Source organism: Corythoichthys intestinalis, chromosome 16 (genome assembly GCF_030265065.1).
Source record: "Corythoichthys intestinalis isolate RoL2023-P3 chromosome 16, ASM3026506v1, whole genome shotgun sequence".
Lineage (NCBI taxonomy): Eukaryota > Metazoa > Chordata > Actinopteri > Syngnathiformes > Syngnathidae > Corythoichthys > Corythoichthys intestinalis.
This window is the reverse complement of record NC_080410.1, coordinates 3,407,759-3,434,737: the sequence shown is the minus strand read 5'-3', so window position 1 is coordinate 3,434,737 and position 26,979 is coordinate 3,407,759. Positions and strand designations below refer to the sequence as shown.

Genomic DNA, 26,979 nt, shown 5'->3' with positions numbered 1-26,979 from the left:
TTACTAAAATTGCAGAGTGTTTACTACTTGCTCAAGGTCACTGTCTTGCAGTGCTGCCACTTACTCATGCCCGCACTTAAAAAGTTCCCTTTTTTTTCCAACATTGGTTCACAGCAAATTTCAAGAATGAATTTGTACAGGATGACACCCTTTAAAGGAAGTCATTTTGTGAAAAAAGTAAAATTCCAGACTGTTTCTTAAATACCATGTGCTAACGCCGCCGTGTCTGCCATTTTGCATCTACACTGCTGGCCAAAAGTATTGACACCCCTGCAATTCTGTCAGATAAAGCTCAATTTCTCCCAGAAAATGATTGCAATTACAAATGCTTTTGTAGTAATATCTTCATTTACTTTGCTTGCAATGAAAAAACACAAAAGAGAACGGGGAAAAAAATTAAATCATTATCATTTTACACAAAACTCCCAAAAATGAGCGGACAAAAGTATTGGCACCCTCAGCCTAATACTTGGTAGCACAACCTTTAGATGAAATAACTGCGAACAACCACTTCCAGTATCCATCAATGAGTTTCCCTGTAGTGCTCTGCTGGAATTTTAGACCATTCTTCTTTGGCCAACTGCTCTAGGTCTCTGAGATTTGAAGGGTGCCATTTTCAGATCCCTCCATAGGTTTTCTATGGGACTCAGGTCTGGACTTATTGCTGGCCACTTTAGACGTCTCCAGTGCTTTCTCTCAAACCTTTTTCTAGTGCTTTTTGAAGTTTGTTTTGGGTCATTGTCCTGCTGGAAGACCCATGACCTCTGAGGGAGACCCAGCTTTCTCACACTGGGCCCTACATTATGCTGCAAAATTTGTTGGTAGTCTTCAGACTTCATAATGCCATGCACACGGTCAAGCAGTCCATTGCCAGAGGCAGCAAAGCAACCCCAAAACAGCAGGGAACCTCTACCATGTTTGACCGTGATCTTTTCCTTGAAGGCCTAGTTTTTTTTCCTGTAAACTCTGTTGATGCCTTTTCCCAAAAAGCTCCACTTTTGTCTCATCTGAGCAGAGAACATTCTTCCGAAACGTTTTGGCTAAGTCCAGCCTGGCTTTTTCTCTCTGGGTGAGAAGTGGGGTCTTCCTGGGTCTCCTACCATGAGTCCCTTTTCATTCATTCAAGGTTCTTTATCCACCATCCGCACAATCTTTCGTTGAAATCTCGTCATTTTTTCTTTTCCATCCACATCTAGGGAGGTTAGCCACAGTGCCACGGGCTTTACACTTATTGCTGACACTGTGCAAGGTAGACACAGTAACATTCAGGTCTTTAGGCCAAGGACTTGTAGCCTTGAGATTGCCCATGCTTCCTCACAATTTTGCTTCTCAAGTCCTCGGACAGTTCTTTGGTCTTTTTTCGTTTCTCCATGTTCAATGTGGTACACACAAGAACAGAGGTTGAGTCTACTTTAAATTCATTTTAACTGTCTGCAAGTGTGGTTTAGATATTGCCACCACCTGTTATGTGTCACAGGTAAGTAACAGGTGCTGTTAATTGCAAAAATTAGAGAAACATCACATTATTTTTCAAAGGGTGCCAATACTTTTGTCTGGCCTATTTTTGGAATTGTGTAAAATCCATCAATCCATTTTCTCCCGCTTGTTTTGTTTTGTGTAAAATGATGATGATTTATTTTTTTCTATTCTCATTTGTGTTTTTTCATAGTAGGCAAACTAAATGAAGCTATTACTACCAAAACATTTGTAATTGCAATCATTTGCTGGAAGAAGCTGAGCATTATCTGACAGAATTGCAGGGGTGCCAATACTTTTGGCCACCAGTGTAAGACTATAACCCGCTACTTTTTTCCTCTGATTTTCTAACCCTGTGGTTTACAGTCCAGTGCGGCTTATTTGTTGATTTATTTGATAGCGGCGTCATAAGACTGTCATAACTATGACATGCCACTGCCATGGGCATTAATGAATGCTTATGACAGAGTCATCAGGTAAACTGTCACTATCTTTATTTATGTTCAGCTCAGATTTTTTTACATCCATTCAAAAGTGAGATGATTTGGCAGATAAAGTGTTACCAGTTAATATCTTTTGGTGTAAATATCCCATAATCAGTGTTGTCACGGATCACTTAAAAAAGTAAATTAATTACTGATTACACCTCATAAAAGTAATCTAGTTACTTTACTGATTACTTTAATATCAAAGTTACTAAGTTACTTTAAAAGTAACTTATTAGTTACTTTTTACCTATTTTTCTCCTTTTGCTGCCTCAACATAAAAATAACAGAAAAATGTCCTCGCGTGTAATTTAGTTTTTCACATAAGGCTTAATCTTTGAGTTAGCGGGGGTTTAATAAGTCGACCACCGTTGACTCGCCCTAGCTTAGCCATTCCGGAGCCCTAAAACTAACTGCACGAAATTTGTTTAAATCAACTCCAACGACTAATTAAACCCCCACTAACTCCAACATTAAGCCTAAAGTAAAAAATTCTGAACTTCCCCTTTGAAATAAAGACCTAGCCATTAAAATGTTGTCTATAAAAGTTGTAAAGCAATAAAACAAACAACAAATTAATAAAATGAACAAAAATCCTACAACGTATAGTTTTCATAATGGGTCAAAATCATTTTTCGAACAGATCATGTGACTAGCACCTTGGAGACTATCCTTTGCTTAGCCAAAACTACACCAGAGGAGGCAAGATGGATAGTTAGAATTTCTTTAAACCTAAACTTTCAAACGCTACTAACAACAACTTGAACAGTTGATTGAACTCGAACAGTGTCAATATGTGTACATATATATATACAGTATTGGCCAAAAGTTTGGAGACACCTCAAAGGTGGATACTTTGAAGAATATAGAATACAAAACCTGTTTTCAGTTATTTCACTTTTTGCCATTCAACATGTTCGTTCATAGTTTTGATGTCTACAGTGAGAATTTACAATAGTAGTGAAAATATATAAAATGCAAAAATGATGGTGTCCAAACTTCTGACTTTTGTTTCAGTCTTCAACATGCTTTTCCTCCAGTCCCACAAATGTAAAACACCGCCTATGATTACAAACTCTTAACTATAAAATGTACATAATTACACATATTATGAAGGCTGGTTACAAATTGTAGAAGTGCTGGCTGTCTCGTTACCTGCCGGCTTTGTTTCAAGTTTTTTCGCGTTGTGCTGTAATTCCAAATTGAATTGGATGTCGAGTTTTTAGCAGTCGACAGTCTTTCTGAGCCAGCGCAGAGTTTGCAACACACGGAAATATTTTTGTCATCTTTACTGGTCGGATATGTGAAGTAATTGCTGTATCTCCAGTGAGCAAATGCAGCCGTTAGTTTTATCTCTCCGGCTCCTTTACTGTTAGCATCTGGATAGGTAGCCAACTAGCCATGCTATGTTGTTGACCGCCGTGGCAGACGGCGCGCACGAACACAGCATGGTAATACACGTGACCCGTTTTTTTCCCGATGAGAAAACGTGAGATGTGATGTCACTCCCAAACTCAAGAGCAGTATTTTCTATTCAAATGCTCTTTGTACATGACTACAGTAGTCTTCATTCTACAACAGTATGAGGCAACAACAAAATAGTAACGCACAGGCACCGAGGAAACTAACTTTAATCATATTACTGGCTTGGAAAAATGAATGCGTTAGATTGCTCGTTACTTAAAGAAAGTAATCAGATTACAGTAACGCGTAACGCGTTACTAACAACACTACCCATAATACAATGAGGACAGCTGCAGCTTATAGTCCAGTGCGTCTTATCCATTAACAAATGCTGTTATCGTGTCAAATTTGGTGGGTGGCGACTTAAATTCAGTGAACTGGAGCTGTGAGTACCAGCCATACTGATTTGCCTTTCGTATCATGAAATTTTTTTCGCAACAAGAGGCAATATTTTCCCGTTGATCGTGTATTAACCTAAAAAGTCTATTTGTAGAGACGTTCATCATGTTTAAGCACGGAAAAATACATTACCTGGAAATATACAAGTTTTGTTTTCAAATAGACAAGGATGGTACAATCTGAGAGGGCAGTTAAACATTAGGAAGTTAAAAAGCATTATCACCGTACAACAAAAAAGAGCTTTTGTCCTTCAATTTGTGGTGCGGACTTGTGGAACAAACTTACTGAGGACCTAAAGAAAAGCGCTAATTTGAGCGTGTTTAAGAGAAAATACAAATATCTTGTTTTCTGTAATTATAGAAATGAATCATAGTATTTATGTTGAGAAAATGTTGAGTGATGCCAACCATTGTTCTCCAGACATTATTGAACTATTGTGAATTGTATTTGTTTAGTTTGATTCATGCTGGTGATTATGTAGCGGACAAAGTGGTAGGAGTCATAGTTTTTTTTTTACTTCTTCCTACTCCTTTTCAAGTTTTATGTTTTGTTTGTATTCATGTTTTCGAAATAAATTCAATCAATCAATCAATCAATGTAGCACTGTATACGTTTTCTCTTATTTTGGATGTTTGAAATTTAGATCTATGGTGTGTTGACAACCAATAAATACTGTATCTGTGAAAGGAACTGGAGTCTCATATGCAATCAATGGGCGAAGTTTTAACACGCACTCGGTGATAAATGGGAGCCGGGGAAATTACCGACCTCATTTTCATTTACTGTGCGATTAATTGTCTTATTGCATATTGCAACAGGCTTATTATATACTGAACATAAAATTTAATATTTATAGGTCATTTATCTTACTCTAATTTTCATTAGACAGAAAAAAAACGCGAGTGATAATACCAGAAGATTTACTACGCCCAGTAAGGCAAGTTGGGTGATGTTACGCCAGCAAAGTCTTACACATAGACAAACAGAAGAGAAGTCAGTTTTATATTTGCACCATTCTGCTGAGGTCACTTATAGTTCAATTTTGTGTGATGCATGGTTTGGGGTGAGCCAGCTGAGGCATTTTCAGGTGCTGGAGACTCCAGGATTGCAGAGGGACTTGTCACTGTGCCAGACTCTTTCTGAACCAACTCAGGCTCATCTTTACCAGCTTGAGGTGGGTGGACAAGGACCAGGTCGATAATCCCAAAGTCCTGGGCCTCCATGGGGCTCATATAACGGTCTCGCTCCATTGCATTTTCTGGATGATAGAACACACATTTCTCATTGAAATAATGTGAAACTCAGTTATATACAAACACATTAAAGTAGTGCTGCAACGATTAATCGATTAACTCGAGTAATTCGATTAGAAAAAAGCTAAATCAAATTATGCTGCTTTGAATATTCGTTTAATTAAGAGTGGCGTTGTAATGGTGTGCAGAGCTGAAACGAATACTGGAGCAACTCGAGTAACTCGAGTTTAAAAACTGATACGAGTCATTTTATTCACCTCCAGTAATCGTTTATTTTAACAGCTCTAAGCATCCCGTTTTGCTCAGACTACTTTTAATGCGGGACAACGCGCTGATGTCACGTGCGTAGAGGAAGAAGCAAAAAAAAAAAAAACTTACTGCAGCCGACAGCCGCTACAAACGACGCCAACGTTGCTAAATACTAGCCCGCACGCTGCTACGTTGGTAGCAGGTATCGTCTGATGAGTCTCATAGAGATCACATGTACTGTATGTTGAACTAGATGCGAAATGACAGACTCGGCCGCGTCTGGGCAGCGTTAGTAAACAGCCGCCATCTTAAAGCAGTAGAGCGCTAAGCGCTAATAAATAAGATTAACGTTACTGTCACTAGCTCACATAACGTTAGCCCTGCGGAGGGCTAGGTTTCTATTAATTATGACCACTGTCGATGCGTGGCTAATGTGTCTTACATACAGGCTTTAACATAACATAGCGTTGTGGAGTGATAAGGGTGTAAAATAAAAACTCAAAAATGCTAACTATCAATTTTAGCACAGTAGTCATTGCTGGATAAAACACCAAGTAGCACTGGTCCCTAATGTGCAGCCTGTGCTCCAATACAGCCTGTATCATACATTTATTTTGAACACTGCAAAAACTCAAAATCCTATCAGGACTTACAGTTTAGACTAACTTAAAACTTAACTAGAACTTAAAAATGGCTTGACACAAATAGAAATTCAATTGAAACACGGGAGAAAAAATCCTAACTTTTAAGTGATGTGTGTTATCAAGCGTAATGGGATTTTTAGGTATATATATATATATATATATATATATATATATATATATTAGGGCTGCAGCTATCGAATATTTTAGTAATCGAGTAATCGACTGAAAATTCTATCGATTAATCGAGTAATCGGATAAAACAAATATATTTTTAGGTGAAGAGCAATTATACATATACATGAGAAAACAAGACATTTCATCTAATCTTGAACCATTTTCAGTCAATCAATGTCTTTATTTTCGTTGTATATTGTTGAAAACAGCCAACAATTGCATCTCAGGTGTAACTAGAATTAAAAAAAAAAAAAAAGACTAATTCACTGCTTTCACTCAAAAAACTTTTAGATCTTATTATTATATATATATATCTTACCTAAAAATGCCGTTACGCTTGATAACACAAATCACTTAAAAGTTAGGATTTTTCCCCACGTGTTTCAATTGAATTTCTCTTTGTGTCAAGCCATTTTTAAGTTCTAGTTAAGTTTTAAGTTAGTCTAAACTGTAAGTCCTGATAGGATTTTGAGTTTTTGCAGTGTTCAAAATAAATGTATGATACAGGCTGTATTGGAGCACATTAGGGACCAGTGCTACTTGGTGTTTTATCCAGCAATGACTACTGAGCTAAAATTGATAGTTAGCATGATTAAGTTTTTATTTTACACCCTCATCACTCCACAATGCTATGTTATGTTAAAGCCTGTATGTAAGACACGTTAGCCACGCATCGACAGTGGTCATAATTAATTGAAACCTAGCCCTCCGCAGGGCTAACGTTCCGTGAGCTAGTAGCGACAGTAACGTTAATCTTATTTATTAGCGCTTAGCGCTCTTTATTAGCGCTCTTTATTAGCGCTTAGCGCTGTACTGCTTTAAGATGGCGGCTGTTTACAAACGCTGCCCAGACGCGGCCGAGTCTGTCATTTCGCATCTAGTTCAACATACATGTGATCTCTATGAGACGCGCCAGACGCTGCCTGTTACCAATGTAGCATTGTGCGGGCTAGTATTTAGCAACGTCGGCGTCGTTTGTGGCGGCTGTCGGCTGCGGTAAGTTTTTTTTTTTTTTTCCCCTTCTTCCTCTCCGCACGTGACAGCGCGTTGTCCCGCATTAAAAGTAGTCCTAACAAAACGTGATGCTTAGAGCTGTCAAAATAAACGATTACTCGAGGTGAATAAAATTACTCGGATCAGTTTTTAAACTCGAGTTACTCGAGTTGCTCGAGTACTCGTTTCAGCTCTAATATATATATATATATATATATATATATATATATATATATATATATATATATTAGGGCTGTCAAAATTATCGCGTTAACGGGCGGTAATTAATTTTTTAAATGAATCACGTTAAAATATTTGACACAATTAACGTACATGCCCCGCTCAGATTAAAATGACAGCAGTGTAATGTCCGCTTGTTACTTGTTTTTTGTTGTTTAGCGCCTTCTGCCGGCGCTTGGGTCCCAATGATTTTATGAGTTTGGGGAGTGAGCATGGTGTAATGACATCAACAATGGCGAGCTACTAGTTTATTTTTTGATTGAAAATTTTACAAATTTTAATAAAACGAAAACATTAAGAGGGGTTTTAATATAAAATTTCTATAACTTGTACTAACATTTATCTTTTAAGAACTACAAGTTTTTATATCCATGGATCGCTTTAAGAGAATGTTAATAATGTTAATGCCATCTTGTTGATTTATTGTTACAATAAACAAATACAGTACTTATGTACCGTATGTTGAATGTATATATCCGTCTTGTGTCTTATCTTTTCATTCCAACAATAATTTTTTATAAGATCTAAAGGTTTTTTGAGTGAAAGCAGTGAATTGGTCTTTTTTTTTTCCAGTTACATCTGAGATGCAATTGTTGGCTGTTTTCAACAATATTCATCGAAAATAAAGACATTGATTGACTGAAAATGGTTCAAGATTAGATTAAATGTCTTGTTTTCTCATGTATATTTATAATTGCTCTTCACCTAAAAATATATTTGTTTTATCCGATTACTCGATAGAATTTTCAGTCAATTACTCGATTACTAAAATATTCGATAGCTGCAGCCCTAATGGTGTGTTTTGAAAGTGTTTGCATTTAGTTTTATTGAGTTGGGCGGATACATTGCCCTCAAGTGTCAATAGTAAATATGACATAACTCTTAACATGGCTTAACATGAATCCAGCTGCTCTCTGTTAAGACCCACACGAGATAAGTCTTTGTTTGAGCCAATATGCTTTTTATGCAATCGTAATTTAGTGTATAGGACTATTTAGCCTTTTTGTGGGGTGTGTGTGTTTGAACGATTTGTTAAGAGCTTTGTAAAAAAAAAAAAAAAAAAAAAAAAAAAAAGTTGGCATTTTATAGCATTTAAGCTAGCAGACTTTTGCTATGAGAGTTAGCCAATTGTTCTTTGTTGTACTTAGATCCTCTTTTATTTATTCATTTTTTTATACCATTTGAGACTGAGTTTGGGTATTTAAATGTAGTGCTGCAACAATTACTCGATTAACTCGAGTAATTCAATTAGAAAAAGGATTCAAATTAAATTTTGCTGTTTCGAGTATTTGTTCAATTAAAGTGGCTTTGTAATGGTTTGTTTTTAAAATGTCTGCATTTAATTTGATTGATTTGGATAGATAGACTGTCCTCTAGTGGCATAAGTGAATATGACATAACACATTTCACATGGCTGAATCCAGCTGCTCCCGTTTAAGACCAACATAGCTAAGTTTTTGTTGGAGCTAATGTTTTTTAAATGCATTCGTAATGTAGTTTAGAGGTATATATAGCTGTTTTTTTTTTGTGGGAATATATGTTTGAATAATTTGTTAAGAGCACTGTAAAAAACAAAAAACAAAACAAAACAAAAAAGAATGTTACAGAATTTAAGCCAGTGGACTCTTACTATGCAAGTTAGCCAGTTGTTCTTTTGTTGTAATTAGATACTGATTTATTTTTTCTATACCGTCTGAGGCTCAGCACAGGTATTTCAATTTTTTATATTCCTTATCCGAATACTCGATTATTCGAACTAACTAGTTCATCAATTAATCGACAACAAAAATAATCAATAGCTGGAGCCCTATTTCAATTTATTTTTGAATGAAAGTGCAATTCTTCATAGTTTGAAGAAACACTTGGGAATTTTATTTTGTATTCGCATTTAATGCTCTTTTGAAAGTGTAATCTTAGCAAGCCTTTGTTTTACATCTCCTAAAATTGATTCTGCAACGCATTAAATGTTCCTCATCTGATTACTTGATTGTTCGAACTAACTAGTTGATAAATTAATTAACTACTAAAATAATCGATAGCTGCAGCCCTACATTAAAGGAACTGAGGCTACGTCTACACTAGGAAGGACAATGGCCTTAAACGTGTAATTTGTTGGACAATACCGCATGTCGGCTACACTAGTATGCCTATTTTCTGAATTAGATGTTAGACGGATAATGGAGGCGGGTAATATTACCCGCCACTTAACATGGACTGCTGTCTATAAATAATATATATTATATTATTATATAAATAATAAATGCTAACTGCACTTTTTTTTTTTTTTGCTTTTAACCAAGAATCGAGACCGTTTTACGTCCATATCTATATGAATTCGGAGATTTAAGCATTTATTCACAAGAATTTTCACCAGAAAAGCTCTGTTTGCATCAGGCGGCCGCAAGCTACATTCACTAACAGACTGGCATTGTACTAAGACATATTTACGTAAAATAAACACTAACTGCACTGTTTTTTTTTTGCTTTTAACCAAGAATCGAGACCGTTTTACGTCCATATCTATATGAATTCGGAGATTTAAGCATTTATTCACAAGAATTTTCACCAGAAAAGCTCTGTTTGCATCAGGCGGCCGCTAGCTACATTCACTAACAGACTAGCATTGTACTTCGACATATTTACGTAAAATAAACACTAACTGCACGTTTTTTTTGCTTTTAACCAAGAATCGTGACCGTTTAACGTACATATCTATAAAGAATTTGGGGATTTAAGCATTTATTCACAAGAAATTTCAAAGAAAAAAGCTCTTCGTCTGTGATTCCACTCGGTCAGCTTTGATGGCCTTGCCAATAATGCTGGCCCCCTATTAATCAGCCCCATCAATAATAATGAAGTCTGCGTAGTTTACGCAAATGCAAGCGTACCTTGCAGAAGCGGGGGGGCCTTTAACGCACCTTAAACGTAAGTGTGGACAGGTATAAAAATAGTTGGCAAAATACCCTGGAGAAAATTATCTGTCCAAGTGTAGACGTAGCCTGAGAAACAACAGATTTTCTTTGACAGATGTATGTACAAGTCTTGTGCGTTTTTTTCAAGAATTGCAGTGATTACTTTGATATTTTGATGTAATTAGTGCAAACAAAGGGTTTTTGCAACTGTTAATGAGACTTCTGCACTTGTCAATAAGTAATTTGGCTTCCTATCGTTCAACAGAATTATTAATAAAAACAACTAATTAGTCAAGGAATATATCGCTCTGAACATTGCCAAAATCAATCCACGAATCCATATGGATTACACATTCTCCATATCTCGTCTCTCCTGTCAGTATTAAGTTTCATGAGTCTTACCACACTACTTCTGGCTTTACAATAGGAGTGTCTTGAAGTCTTCTGTGTATGGTTATTTGTTTTATTAATTTCATTTTTGTCCCAAGGCACAACTCATTTGTTCCGCTTAAAGCATTAACTGAAAGTTATATCACATTGATGAGCAAAAGAGAAACAGTTAAAAGTGCTATAGTTGGATGCAAACCATTTCAAAGAGTGTTGATGCACTGCTGGTCCCCTACCTATTGTTTCCAGGAGTTGCCCAGTGTGTTTGGCATAGAGATTGTTTATCTGTTTCTTTAATTTTAGGATCTCTTCTGCCTGGATGGCAATATCAGTGGCCTGACCCTGAAAAAGATCATGTATTACATTATATCGTAAAACAAATCGGTCCCAGTGTTAGAAAATCCTCTAGTCTTGTTGTGAAATGTGGTTCCACTTACCCTGGCACCTCCAGATGGCTGATGGACCATGATGCGAGCATTGGGTAATGAATGCCTCATGCCTGTTGTCCCTGCTGCCAACAGCAAACTACCCATGCTAGCTGCTTGACCAACACACCAAGTGGAGATGGGATTAAGGATATATTGCATGGTGTCGTATATGGCCAGGCCTGCTGTCACGACGCCACCTAGAGGGAATTAAGAAGGTTCTTACTGAAGTGCATGTTTGGAATTCAAGATGGCTATGCATGGAGAAGTTTTTTTGTTTGCTGACTGTTCAAATCTGGGCTTGCTTTATTTTTCCCCATCACCCTTGTTCAGTTCCCTTTGTTTGTTGTCCTGTCTTGTTTTTGTGATTGCCCACTAATTTCACTTGTGTGCCCCTCTAATTTGATTCCTTGTTGCCTCTCGTGTTCAGGTACTGCTCATTGTCTAGTAGGCATGTGCCGGTTACCGGTTTCAAGGTTTACCGTGGTATTAAAATGTCAAGATTTCTAAACCACTAAAATTATCCGTCATACCGCAGGACAGTATTAGCTATTTTTTATGTCCCAAAAATGCAGCGAGAAATGGAGCGGGAGCGCTCACCCCTCCCCCTCCGGTTGTTGCTATGTCCGTCAGTGACACTACTCTGTGCTGTAGACAAGAGTTGACACAATGGCTGAAGGGGGTGAGCCTCCCCCCCCCCCCCCCCTTAAAAAATAAAATCGCTGTACGGGAGTACTCTGGCTACCGAAAAGAAGCAGACGGCCACTGCTTAGAGGAGGAAGGTCACCCGACGTGCAAGATTTGCTTGCGGAGGATGGTTGCAAGAGGGGGCAACACCTCAAACACGATTTCACATTTACGTGACCGTCATCCGTGACTTTATACAAAATTTAAGGTAAGTGAACTCTGTCATTTACGTTTCCCACCAGCTATGAGAGTTCTCGTCAGCGTGTTTAGTGTGTCTAGCGATGGTAAAACAAATACTATGACATAAGCTTGTTAACGAGGCAGAAAATGTGGGTAGTTAGCATGCCAAGGCTAACCGGGTTCCTCTATACCATTAGCCAACTTTTCTATCGTCTTTCGTACTTGCCAACAATCCCGGATTGTGCGGGACAACCCGAAATATAGGAAGTTCCGATTGGTGCTGACGGAACCAATCGGAACTTCATATATTGGGGTTTGTCTCGCACAATCCAGGACCGCTGGCAACCCCAATTCTTCCTCCATTGTAAACATCTGTTCAAAATAAAATTTTCATAATACAGCCTGTGGTGTTTTTTCTCTCTGGCGACTTTTTGTGTTGAGAGGGTGGTTGGATGTGTATAATGTGCAAATAATGATACGAGTCATACACACGCGCAGTCGCTCACTCTCTATTAATATTCAACTAATTAATAGTAGTAGTGGACACATCCTCTCACCTCACTGCTCCAAACTAAACCCAGAAAACGTGAACATGCTCACATTCCTGCATCATAACTTGGACTGAGTGAGAAAATGGAGAAAATGAGCCAGTCTCTACAATGTGCCTGCCTATATATATATATATATATATATATATATATATATATATATATATATATATATATATATATATATATATATATATATATATATATTTTTTTTTTTTTAATTTAGACGTGTTTACATTTTATGTAAAATATTTTTGTTCTTGTTCTAAATGATGTTGAGCAACTTGAGCTGTGGCTACGGGTTTAGTCTAAGTTCTATTTATTTGACTTTTATTTAAAATATTTGTTTATTTAATTTATTTCAACAATTGCAATACCATAAAACCGCAGTATTGTTGCTTAAGGTTATCATACCGTCAAAATCTCATACCGGTTCATGCCTATTGTCGAGTCACTTCATATATTACGTAGCTCTGTTTTGTCTTAGTCAGGTTGTGAATCATTGCCTAACCAGGACAGGCAGTCCTGGTTAGGCAATGATGATGATAAAAATATATTTTCGTAGACTTCATAATGATATTGATGGGACACATTCCCCAGACACTGCGCCACGCCTTCAAGTAGGGGGCCGTCCTACACTCTGCTTCAGTCAGTCGAAGTCGGTCGCAATTATTCTCAAACATATGCAGCGATCCAATGCCGGATTTAGGTTGAAAAACTACGAAAGCTGTACCGCATACAAACAGAAAGGATTTTCTCAGGAGTGATTTGTTCGAGGATTCAACGTAATTATTATATTTTTCGTACCATGCATGCATTTTGAAATGTTGTGAAAAAAAATCAGTGGGAGAAATTAACCGCTACGGCTTTGCATCATAATTTGCAATTTTTACGTAAAATATATTCTAACTGCCCGTTTTTTTTTTTTTTTTTTTTGCTTTTAACCAAGAATCAAGACTGTTTTATATCAATATATATAAAGAATTCAGGGATTTATGCATTTATTCCCAAAAAGTTCAACGCAAAAAGCTCTTTGTAGTGATAAGGCGGCCCCACAGTGGCTTAAAGACTAGCAGCATAATCGCCATATTTACGTAAAATAAGTGCTAACTGCCCGTTTTTTTTTTTTTTTTTTTTTTTGCTTTTAACCAGGAATCGAGACTGTTTTACATCCATATCTATAAAGAATTCAGGGATTTGAGCATTTATTCACAAGAATTTTCACCGAAAAATCTGTTTACATATGGCGGCTGCCACATTGACTAACAGACTAGCATCGTACTTCGACATATTTAAGTAAAATAAATGCTAACTGCCTGGTTTTTTTTGCTTTTAACCGAGAATCGAGACTGTTTTACGTCCATATATATAAAGAATTCAGGGACTTAAGCATTTATGTACAAGAACTTTCAACGTAAAAAGCTCTTTGTCTGTGTTTCCTCTCGGTCAGCTTTGACGGAGATAGGCCCCCTATTAATCGGCCCTGCGCCCCGTCAATATATTATGAAGTCTACGATTTTGTTGACGAACAATTTTTCATGACGATGACGAGCTAAAAACGTGTCTTGGAAGCCTTTCTAGCCTGCTTTTCTGATATCTAATTCCAGGAATAGTCACAGAACTTGCTCTTTATACCACTAAAATCCAACAATAAAAATAATTATTTAAAGAAAAAAAAAAACGACGATTGCTTACCAGGGCTGTTGATGTACATGTGAATCGGTTTGTTGTTACTTTCTGACTGAAGAAAAAGCAGCTGGGCAATCACCAGGCTGGCTACGGAGTCGTCAATCTTAGATACGGCAGCAAAGAACATACTCTCAACATCAGTTGAAGCATATCATAAAACACAAACTTCAGTACAGCAGGACACTCACTGGACCCATGACACAAATTATTCTTTCTCTAAGTAGGCGAGAATATATGTCGTAAGCTCGTTCTCCTCGCCCCTGAAATGAAAAAGTACAAAAATTAAAAATAATGTGCATTTTATTACATGCAAATATTCAAATTAGCAGTTTAACAGATCACAAATCATAGAAGCATGTTTAATCTATACGACGGGTGGGAACCTCTGGGTACCTCATGAAACAATACAAATGGCAGTACAAGGCTGCAGTATATGACGATGATTAAGCATGATATAAGAATATGACAATTATCAACACCGGTACCTCTACTTACCAAATTAATTGGTTCTGCAAGAAGTTACGTAACTTCTGTAAGTAGAGACGCCTTTTCCATGTAAATGCCAAAATCTGTTCCAAGCCCTTCAAAATTCAGGCCAAAATCTTTTATAATGCATCAAAACATGTAACATGTAACTAGCCTGGTACTCCAGACTCACCGCTGTTCCAGCTATTGAGTCTGGCCACCATTAAGCGGATACAATTTCCATGGCGGAGCAAGTCACAGCAAACAGACAGCGGAGTGGACCAATCAGCGGCGGGCAGATGTGACGTTAGAAACGCGACGAGGGACTAGCACGCGGAGGTAAACATACGAGGAGAGCGGAGTTTATTTAACATGGCTAGCGCGAGACAGACTGTTGTAATTGACATGTGTCGATGTGTTTTTGGTACTTTAAAACTGATTTTACCGTGGATTGGAACGTATTCTCGGCTCTCCTGTTCGCCATCTGTGTTGTTGTGGAGACGACTTCCGACGCGGAAGAGTGACGTTGCTCGTTAAGAACACGTCACACAAATAAACGAATCTGATTCGACGATTGATTTTGTACTTGCTCGAGAGGCCGTTAATGGGCTGGGTCCCAGATTATTCTCTCAGTGTTTGAAAAATACAGGGAGAACAGTCTGGCCGTGCCAGGCAAACATGTAACATGCGCATACAGTAGAGGTGCCTCTTAGCCAATTGGATGCCAGGAATGCTAGGCAATAGCCAATGGCAGAGCACTATTAGTAAGCTATGTTCAGTAAACTCTGGGAGCTGCGAGTAACAGCCATACTGTATTTTTGCCTTTCGTATCCTGAAATTTCTTTTGTAAGAAGAGGCAATATTTTCCCGTTGAGGTGTGTCTCAACCTGAAAATTCTGTGAGTAGAGACGTTTGTAAGTAGAGGTACCACTGTATATCAGTCGGATAAAAACTTAGGATATTTTAAGATACAACTATAGTGGTATAAAAAAAGTTTCAGAACCTTTTGGAATTTCTCACATTTCTGCATAAAATCCCCATCAAATGTGATCTGATCTCACACAGAAAAAAAATGTGTCTGCTTTAACTAAAACCATCAAAATATTTTTAGGTTTTCATATTTTAATGAGGACAGTATGCAAACTATGACAGAAGGGGGAAAAATAATTAAGTGAACCCTCTGCCTAAGGAGACTTAAAGAGCAATTGAAACCACTTTGTAGACAACTTCTCTGACCATTGATTGATGAACATTCAGACTTTTAGAGATGGTTTTGTATCTTTTCCCAGTTTCATACAAAACAACAATGCTTGATCGCAGGTCTTCAGACAGCTCTTCTGACCGAGCCATGATGCACATCAGACAATGCTTCTCATCAAGACATTTCTTACCAGGTGTGTGTTTTATAGTGGGCAGGGCAGCTTTAAACCACTCATCAGTGATTGGGAATTGCTCTTTAAGTCTCCTTAGGTAGAGGGTTCACTTATTTATTTTTCCCCCTTCTGTCATTGTTTGCATGCTATCCTCATTAAAATATGAAAACCTATAAATGCTTGGGTTGTTTAAGCAGACACTGCATTTTCATCTGTGTGATTTTGACAAAGATCAGATCACATTTGATAGTGATTTTAGGCAGAAATGTGAGGATTTCCAAAAGGTTCAGATACTTTTCATACCCCTCTATTAAAGTGAAAGCAAGCTATTTCTAAATGTAAAAATAAATATAAAATAAATAACTTTTTGCAATCTATGATAAGTTAATGTCTTTGTCACAGACTATGAGTTTTTTTTTTTATTATTATGCACACTTTTGTAATGAAAATTTTAGCAAACAGTTGGTTCCTTTATGAAACTGAGAAATCTATTTAAAAACGATTATCGATTCTTGCCAATACCTATTGGGATACAAAGTACAGTGGTACCTCAAGATACGAAATTCATTCATTCCAGTGGCTTTCGTATTATGATTTTTTTTTGTATGATGAATCGCAATTTACATGTAAATCGCCTAATTTGTTCCAATCTATACTAAAAACACAACATTAGATTTGATGTTAATGTTTTGTTGCTCCCTAGTGACGCACAAGTGTAACTAGTTTGATAGGCTCATTCTCCATACCCAAATGACTACTCGAGCTCATGGCAAACATGGAGTGCTATAAGACGAGGTAATATAGGAAAATAATTGTACTCTACAATGGGCGACTAGTAGAATGAAATCGTTCATTAAACGTGATGAGCATGATTTCCACGCCTCTTCTGCCTATTAGAACAATCAGATAGACCAGTGCTTTTCAACCATTGTGCCGCGGCACACTGGTGTGCTGTGAGAGATCGTCAGGTGTGCCGCAAGAAATTATCCAGTATCACATTTTTTTTTAATGCCGTCGGGCGAACTTGCTATAGGAAGGAAGAAGAAGGTAGGAAGTTCTAGGTCGTGCCCAGATGAGCGAGGTATTGCTTGTGTCGTGTTCAAAAACTGCTCGGATTTCTGACCATCAGCCACCTTGCTGTCCGCAACAATGTGGACCCCAGCACGTCTACTGTACATCATGCGATTACTCGTCAAGTATCGATACACGAAAGTGTCATTCCATTTTATCCAAATGTGACGACCGTCAATCCTCCCCGTTTTTTATTCCAACAGATTGTCGAGGACAGCAAGGTGACTGATGGCTACAAATCTGAGCAGTTCTTGAAGGCGACACTAGCAGCTATCCAAACAGCGCCATGGTGCCAAACAAGCTTAAAAGTCATCTCCAAACAAAACACCCGTCGCTTCAAACTATGTACTATTTTGTTCGCGTTCGTGAAAAGGTACATGTAACTTTTTTGAGAAAAAATACGAAGGTAAATGAGAATGCCCTCAAAGCCAGTTAGCTAGTTGCTGAACTTGTTGCCAAATCCCAAAAGTCCCACACTTTGGCAGGGACATCAATACTACCTGTCTACAAAGCCATTGTCAGCGAGATGCTCAGCATTGATGCGGTTAAAGACATTGCTTAAATCCCCCTGTCTGATAGTTCTGAGCTTTTTAAGCCTAACTGCTATAAAAAAAAACTGACTGAGAGCTGTTGAGGAAGATTTCTGCCACAATATTGGCTTTGAGTTCATCTAAACAGGCTCAAGTTTCAGACTAAGTAAGTATAAATACTAAGAAATGATTTTATAAATAAATACACGATACAGAAACTAATTTTAGGACATTTTTGGTTGAAACGTTGAAAAACACTGATAGACAACACCGTAGTTACATTACTGCACTGCAGCGAGCGGGAATGATCAATTATAGTACGTATTATGTTTCGTATGATGAATCATTTTTAAAATATGAAGGAGAAAAAGCTTGAAAAAACTTGTCGGAAAATTTTTTCATGTACCTAATCTTTCATATGTTGAGGTACCACTGTATCTCGATATATCACCACCACATAGCTACTGTATATTGTCACTGACCGTTTGTTCGATGACTATGGGTATTAGAGGACTTCTCCATACAGGACTCTGGTGGATAGATCTGGATTTCAGTCCCTGACCCAGAGTTTTAAACACCCTCTAAAAGACAAGAAAAAAAAACTTTCCGTTACTGAATTACCACTTTTTAGTCAGGAAAAGGGAGACGATTCATTTCTCGTTTTTTGTTAACACATATACTAGTATAATCAAAGGACGCGATCGGCGGGCAAGATCGGTTATATATTTAGTGATAGACACACTGCTGTTCAGAGGTTTGGGGTCACCCAGCCAAGTTTGTGTTTTTCCATAAAAATCCATACTTTGATTTTATCAAATGAGTTGTAATTAGGGCTGTCAAAATTATCGCGTTAATGGGCTGTAATTATTTTTTAAAAATTAATCACGTTAAAATATTTGACGCAATTAACGCACATACCCCGCTCAAACAGGTTAAAATGACAGCAGAGTGGAATGTCCGCTTGTTACTTGTTTTTTGGTGTTTGGCGCCCTCTGCTGGCGCTTAGGTCCAACTGATTTATGGCTTTCAGCACCATGAGTGAGCATGTTGTAATTATTGACATCAACAATGGCGAGCTATTAGTTTATTTTTTGATTGAAAATTTTACAAATTTTGATCAAACGAAAACATTAAGAGGGGTTTTAATATAAAATTTCTTTAAGTTGTACTAACATTTATCTTTTAAGAACTACAAGTCTTTCTATCCATGGATCGCTTTAAGACAGTGGTGTCCAAACTATTCCACATAGGGCAGCAGTGGGTGCTGGATTTCATTTCTACCAAACAAGATGACATCTTTTCACCAATCTGGTGTCTCACAAGTGTCATCAGGTGATTGCAGTCAGGTGCTGCTTGTTTTAGCACAAACCTCATTGGTTAAACTGTCTGTGCTCGATTGGTAGGAACAAAAACCAGGACCCACAGCGGCCCTTGAGGACAGGTTTGGACACCCATGCTTTAAGAGAATGTTGATAATGTTAATGCCATCTTGTTGATTTATTGTTATAATAAACTAATACAGTACTTATGTACCGTATGTTGAATGTATATATCCGTCTTGTGTCTTATCTTTCCATTTCAACAATAATTTACAGAAAAATATGGCATATTTTATAGATGATTTGAATTGCGATTAATTACGATTAATTAATTTTTAAGCAGTAATTAACTCGATTAAAAATTTTAATCGTTTGACAGCCCTAGAAGTAATATATAGAAAATAGACTCAAAACATTGAAGTTATAAATTACCGTAATTTTCAGACTATAAGCCACTATTTTTTCCCCCACATTTTGAATCGTTCGTCTTATAGTCCAGTGTGGCTTATTTGTTGATTTATTGGGTTAATGGGTAACACTTTATTTGACAGTGACGTCATAAGACTGCCATAAGACCGTCATAATCATGACATGACAAGCCGAAAGGAAACTAATCTACTGGATCTAATCAACATAACGAGCACATTGCCACGATCGACAATGGACTATTGGGAAAATGAACAATCAGAGGGGATGGTTACTATAAAACAAACAAACAAACAAACTTGTAATTATTACGAAATCTGAATGTCAAAAATTGATATTCGATATTTTCTGCGTCCTATATAGTATACTGGGGACGGGTTTCAATAAGCTTCGGCTTCTCCCGTCAGCCCTTTTATTTTCGGGTTGAATAAATTGTAAACACATATAAATGCTGTATGTTTGTTTGGATTTGTCATGCCCGAACGGAAAATGAATAAATAAATAAAGAAGAAGAAGAAGAGACTATTATGTGCATTAATGAATGCTTATGACAGATGTCATTAAGTGACATACGGAAAATGATGTCGCTAACTCCATTTATGTGCGGCTCGGATCTTTTACATCCATTCAAAAGTGATAATTTGCCATATGACACAAAATGACATCTGTCATAAGCATTCACTAATGCTCATGGCAGTGTCATCTGAGAGAATTGCAGGGGTGCCAATACTTTTGACCAGCTTGTAACAAGTTATTAATGAAACAACTGGAACAGTAGCTGAAGAAATAATTAGCACGGAACATGAATTTGATTGTTATTTACATCTGAAGCGCCGCAATGCATGCTAGGAGGCATGTTTGATGATAACAGTGTTTACAGCAGGTGGTGGCAGAGGTTGACTCTCTTCCCCAAGGGAGCAGTGATGGCAAAATGAAGCTTCATTTTGTCTTATGACAGTTTTATGATACCACTGTCAAATAAAGTGTCACCAGTTAATATCTTTTGGTGTAAATATCCCATAATACAGTGAGGACAGCTGCGGCTTGTATTCCAGTGCGTTTATCTGTGAAAAAATGCCTTTTTTGGGTCAAATTTGGTGGGTGGCGGCTTATAGTCCGAAAATGACGGTATTATTTTTACTTGATATAAATTTCTCCTTCAACACTCTATTTGAAGCAATTACAGCACGCTAGCTGTTCATTTGTTGATGTAATCTGATGATGAATGTGACGTGACGGTCTAGTGTGTGGTGCTGGTAAGTGAGAGATTTTAACAAGACACATTTAAAATAAAGATGGCTAACACTCAATTTGACAATAACTCTGTGGACAGTGGAGCCATTTTCATCCAACAACAAGACAATGACCCACTGCACACCTCCATTTTTTTAAGTGAAGAAGCAGGAAGCTGGCATTCTAGCTGTAACAGACTGGTCAGCACAGTTGTGGAAGAAGCTTGACCTTCAAGTGTCCAATCTAATTCATGGCATGGTCACCTGAAAGCGTGGGGTGAACTTTCTCTAGATTACCTCAACAAATTAACAGCTACAATGCCAAACTACGCAACACTTTAATTGCTGAAGATAGAGCATTCTTTGACAAAAGCGAAGTTTGAAGGAGCACATTATTTCAAGCAAATATAATTATTTCTAACACTGTGGGTTAGACACTTGTTTTGATGATCCACTCTGATGGGTGTTGTTATGTATGCAACAACATTGAACTGCCAAAACTGTTTCATTAGTTGAAGTTATTAGGTCTCGATGAGTTTGTTTTCGTCACTGGAAGAATTTGGATCAACTGTACTTCCAAGATTCCAACTCGCTTTCAGTCATTGATGTTACGCTACATGGAGAATTAGCCAATAACTACGTACTAACTCATTTTGCACGTGAATACGTTATTAGTATGTTAGATAGTTTTACAGACCGTGAAAAGGACGTTCATGATTCGGAAGTGTAGCGATTTCAAGATCTAGTCCGATGTGTTCTTGTCCGTGCTGATGTTCTCGTGCGCTTGTTGCTCAACGCAGACTTGTCAGTGGAAGTACGCATCCCAGAATGCACTTCGCAGTGATGAAACTGTAAGCCATCGAATGGAAAAGAGATATCTGACATTTTATATTCATGTCGTATAATAAAATTAAATACATTTATATAATGAAAAATAATAACAAATTAAAGCCTCTTAATATTTTAAAGTTAATAGGGAATGGGACGTACTACGTCATTGTTTGGACGCGCCTCCATGCTGGCAATATGATTCACTTCCGGGTCGGCAGACTCAATGCGGATTGTAACGTGTGGTCGTGCTAAGCTAACTCTTTCGGTGTTTTAGAAAGAAATTATGGGTGTGTATTGTTGTGTTACCGGGTGCAACAGCTTCTCCTACGACTAAAAAAAGGGCGAGGAAAACTGGACTCACTTTTCACCGTTTTCCTGCATGGAGGACCAAATATCAGATCACGAAGGTACGACGGATGGCTGGATTGCAGCGGTTCGTCGGAAAAGCATTTCTTATGATCATATTTCTGCTGGAATGAGAGTGTGTTCCTGTCATCTCTACTCTTGTAAGTTGAACGATTTATCCACTTTTGGTTTCAATACGTTTTTCTTTTTTTACACCGTTGTGTAAATCTGCCTCGGTAGCAATGCTCGCCTACTACGACTCACCTACCTGTTGTGTTCCTAGGTAAACCTGCTGACAACACATCCCGATTTGTCACCATCTCTCTTCTTGGATCATTTGACAAAGAAAATTTGTTCAATGGAGTGGTTCCATTTGTCCTGTGTCGGACTCAAACAAGCCCCTGCTGCAGACGCCATCTGGGTCTGCCCTTCTCGTCGATGAACTGCGGGCTTTTAACTTGTGAAAATGCAAGAACTGTAATGCACATATTTATTCTGCCTGGCTATTTAACTATGGCCAGTGACGTATTATTATTATTATTATTATTTTTAAACCACTTTGACAAAGACACGTTTCATTGTAATGTTGAATTTATATATTCTATTATTATTTTTAAATTATAATATTCTTATTTGCACTTATGGAGACTTTAGACTGTCAATTCAAATAGTGTTGGAAAAGTTGCAATACCTAAAATAGAAATGCAAGAACTGTAAAGTACATATTTTTACACCTTTATTTACCTAAGGTCACTGGATGTTTTTTAACTGCTTTGAAAAAATACAGGTTTTGTTGTGATCTTGTATTTATATAGTATATAGCTTTTTATAATGTATTATGTATTATAATATTTGCTGTCCCCTGCCAGAGTGTGGGCCATTTTGTACTAAAAGGATTTTAAACTGTCAGTTCAAATACTGTGTTGGAGACTAGTACTTGCAATACTTAAAATGGAAATGCAAGAACTTTAAAGCACATATTTATCCTGTCTGGCAATTTACCCAAGGCCAGTAAATAGTGTTTTAAACTGCTTTGACAAAGACACGTTTATTGTGATCTTGTATTTGTGTATTACTTATAATTATATAATATTTGCTGCCACCGTCAGAGGGTGGGCCTTGTTTGCACTAATTTAAAGATTTTAAACTGTCAATTAAAATATAGTATTGGAGAAATTGCATTACTTGAAATCTATTGCAACTTATCAGTCCCAGTTCTTGTCTAGAACACTGTCCAAAAATTGTCAATGCATATTCCAAATAGAATAACAAAATTAAGTCACCTGACTTTGTAATTATTACACCTGTTTATTATGAAGACCTGAAGTAAACAACAAGCAGTTACAGTTTGTCAAGAAGTTGTTCAAGTCATGTTTTGGTATTCATATTTTATTGACTTTTCACAACAACACTTTGGATCGTGTTTGTAAGAGCAGAGCAAACTGAAGTTTCAGCGTGCACTCTTCGCCTTTCCAACCTCTCATAACGCTCCGATGTGGTGCGCTTGACCTCAGAATAACCCAAGAAGAGATATGGTGACCAATCGGGATGTGTTGTCAGCATTTCATATGCAGGTTTTCCTAGTAACACAACAGGTAGGTGAGGAGGAGGAGTAGGTTAGCATTGCTATCGAGGCAGATTTACACAACAGTAAAAAAAACAAAAAACCGTACTGAAACCAAAACGGATAAATCGTTCAACTTACAAGAGTAGAGATGAGGGGAATACTCTCATTCCAGCAGAAATATGATCATAAGAAATGCTTTTCCGACGAACCGCTGCAATCCAGCCATCAGTCGTGCCTTCGTGATCTGATATTTGGTCCTCCATGCAGGAAAACGGTGAAAAGTGAGTCCAGTTTTCCTCGCCCTTTTTTTAGTTGTAGGAGAAGCTGTTGCACCCGGTAACACAACAATACACACCCATAATTTCTTTCTAAAACACCGAAAGAGTTAGCTTAGCACGACCACACGTTACAATCCGCATTGACTCTGCCGAACCGGAAGTAAATCATATTGCCAGCATGGAGGCGCGTCCAAACAGTGACGTAGTACGTCCCATTCCCTATTATGTGGACAGTTTGTTCCTCTCGTTTGTTTTGATGGCTTGTATCCCAGAATGCAGCTCGCTATGGATATTTTTTTTAATTCAAAACTTTATTAACAAAATGTAAAAATAGTTTTTACGTATATTCTGTATATAAATCTATAGAGAGAGAGAAAAATGACGACGCGTTATTTTTATTTGTATGTTTTTATTATAAACATGGGGGAATTATAAACTATATATACATACGCACATACAGCGAGGAGCATTTGCACCCTTTGTGATTTTGCAAGTTCACACAGTGAGAAAATAGAGGTCTGAAATTTCAATCTTTTATGCTTTTCCACTTATACAGACATAATCTTAAAAAAAAAAAAAAAATCCGGAATGTACACTGTATGATTTAATACTTCTGCTCCTCACTGTATATACATACACTGCCGGCCAAAAGTATTGGTACCCCTGCAATTCTGTCAGATAATGCTCAATTACTCCCAGAAAATGATTGCAATTACAAATGCTTTGGTAGTAATATCTTTATTCATTTTGCTTGCAATGAAAAAAAAACACACAAGAGAAAAAAAATGAAATCATTATCATTTTACACAAAACTCTAAAAATGGGCCCGACAAAAGTATTGGCACCCTCAGCCTAATACTTGGTAGTGCAAGCTTTACACAAAAAACTGCGAACAACCGCTTCCAGTATCCATCCATCAATTAGTTTCTTACAATGCTATGCTGGAAAATTAGCTCATTCTTCTTTGGCCAACTGCTCCAGGTCTCTGAGATTTCAAGGGTGCCATTTTCAGATCTCTCCACAGGTGTTCAATGGGATTCAGGTCTGGACTCATTGCTGGCCATTTTAGAAGTTTCCAGTGCTTTCTCTCAAACCATTTTCTAGTGTTTTTTAAAGTGTGTTTTGGGTCATTGTCCTGCTGGAAGACCCATGACCTCTGAGGGAGACTCAGCTTTCTCACACTGGGCACTACATTGTTCTGCAAAATTTGTCGGTAGTCTTCAGACTTCATAATGCCATGCACACGGTCAAGCAGTCCAGGGCCAGAGGTAGCAAAGCAAACCCCAAAACATCAGGGGACCATGTTTGACTGTGGGGACCGTGTTCTTTTCTTTGAAGGCCTCATTTTTCCCCCTGTAAACTCTACGTTGATGCATTTTCCCCAAAAAAATCTACTTTTGTCTCATCTGACCAGAGAACATTCTTCCAAAAACATTTTGGGCTTTCTCAGGTAAGTTTTGGCAAACTCTAGCCTGGCATTTTTATGTCTCTGGGTCAGAAGTGGGCTTTTCCTGGGTATCCGACCATAGATTCCCTTTTCATTCAGACACCGACGTATAGTACGGGTTGACACTGTTGTACCCTCAGACTGCAGGACAGCTTGAACTTTTTGGATGTTAGTCGAGGTTCTTTATCAACCATCCAAACATCTTTCGTTGAAATCTCTCGTCAACTTTTCTTTTACGTCCACATCTAGGGAGGTTAGCCACAGTGCCATGGGCTTTGCACTTATTGATGACACTGCGCACTGTAGACACACGAACATTCAGGTCTTAGGAGATTGAATTGGAATTGAATTGAATTGAATTGGAGATTGCCCATGCTTCCTCACAATTTTGCTTCTCGTGTCCTCAGACAGTTCTTTGGTCTTCTTTTTTTCTCCATGTTCAATGTGGTGCACACAATGACACAGGACAGAGGTTGAGTCAACTTTATTTCATTTTAACTGGCTGCAAGTGTGATTTAGTTATTACCACCACCTGTTGTGTGCCACAGGTAAGTAAGTAACAAACTTTGATTTTCAAAGGGTGCCAATATTTACAATATTTTTGGGACTTTTGTGTAAAATGATAATGATTTAATGTTGTTTTTTTTTCCATTTTCTTTTGTGTTTTTTTCATTTCGAGCAAAATAGAGATATTACTACTAAAGCATTTGTATTTGCTTAATTTACTGGGAGAAATTGAGCATTATCTGACAGAATTGCAGGGGTGCCAATACTTTTGGCCAGCAGTGTATAGTAGTATATATGTACACCGACGTCACAAAATCACGTGATCGCTGTATTGTTCCGCCCCATTGTCCGTCATTTTGTGTCTGTATTATCAATGGTCTCAATTGATCGAGCAATTTATAATGCATTTCATGGAAGACCCGGTGCTTTCGGATGCCGTAAACTCACTGGATGCGTTGCATAAAAGGCGTTATGTGGAAAAGCTTCAGTTTATCCATTCGCCAGATCCATATTTGATGCCTAAATCGATGTTTTTCGACCCGCTGTCTTCGCCGTCTTTGCCTGACCCTGATATTTACAACTATCTTGTCCACACAAAATCAGCCTATTCTCATGAAAGTTTGAAAAACTTTAAGAGCTTGGAGGCTTATAAATGCTTCGTTGCTGGTTGGGTGAAACAGGTCCTCCTACACGAAAATTCGGCAGGAATCTTGTGCTCGGGAAGGTGAGTTACGAAATTTTCAATTCAAAATCTTTTGTTCTTGCTAACATCCACTTTCAAGTCTAATGTATTTCATGTCATTTGTCAATGGAGCTAGGGCTTTTAATGTTTATATGGTTTAGCGATAGCACTTTCACTACATACATACGTGTATGTTGTCGGCGATTAGCCTAGCAACAATCTTAATTGTGGTTGTCAGCCCAAAACCCTCTAAATATATATTAAATGCATCTTACCAGATATAAAATGACTACTACATAATCTGTGGTAATCGTTTGGAGCCCAGTTTTCTCGTCGAATTGCAGCAGCCCATCTCGCTCTCCTCACCGGGTCTCTCGGAATCCGGTAGAACTTCAAGTCTCTCCGTCTATCTTCTCTGTTATTGCAACCGACCGCCACACACGCCTTCACCATTTTGATTATTAATGTTAACGAGCAGAAAAACACGCCGTAAATAGGAGGAATGTACGTAGCCGTAACAGGTAAACATGATGTGCTGACGGACAATTTGGCGGCACCAGTCAGGAGGGCGGAGTTGTGACGTCACGTGGGTAGGGTCTATACAGTATGAGGCATGTGCCGGTATGATAACCTTAAGCCAAAATATTGCGGTTTCACGGTATTGCCATCAAAGCTCTAAAATGTGTTACTTTGAGATATCT

The 26,979-nt window shown here is 37.8% G+C and overlaps 1 protein-coding gene across 2 annotated transcripts; it reads right to left on the bottom strand.

Moving 5' to 3' along the window:
• Window positions 1–722: 722 nt before the first annotated feature.
• Window positions 723–21,470, bottom strand: clpp (caseinolytic mitochondrial matrix peptidase proteolytic subunit). Of its 2 annotated transcripts, XM_057861042.1 has the most exons (7): window positions 21,319–21,470; window positions 18,127–18,225; window positions 14,394–14,465; window positions 14,212–14,308; window positions 11,114–11,301; window positions 10,913–11,018; window positions 742–5,082 (listed from the first exon to the last, which is right to left on the bottom strand). In XM_057861042.1, exons 1-7 carry the CDS (start codon window positions 21,334–21,336, stop codon window positions 4,850–4,852), a joined length of 813 nt encoding a protein of 270 aa, XP_057717025.1. In that variant the 5' UTR covers window positions 21,337–21,470; the 3' UTR covers window positions 742–4,849. The 2 variants fall into 2 exon arrangements, with proteins under 2 accessions (XP_057717026.1, XP_057717025.1); XM_057861043.1 differs by lacking the exon at window positions 18,127–18,225 and having other exon boundaries at window positions 723–5,082; window positions 21,319–21,447.
• Between the last annotated feature and the right edge of the window lie 5,509 nt (window positions 21,471–26,979).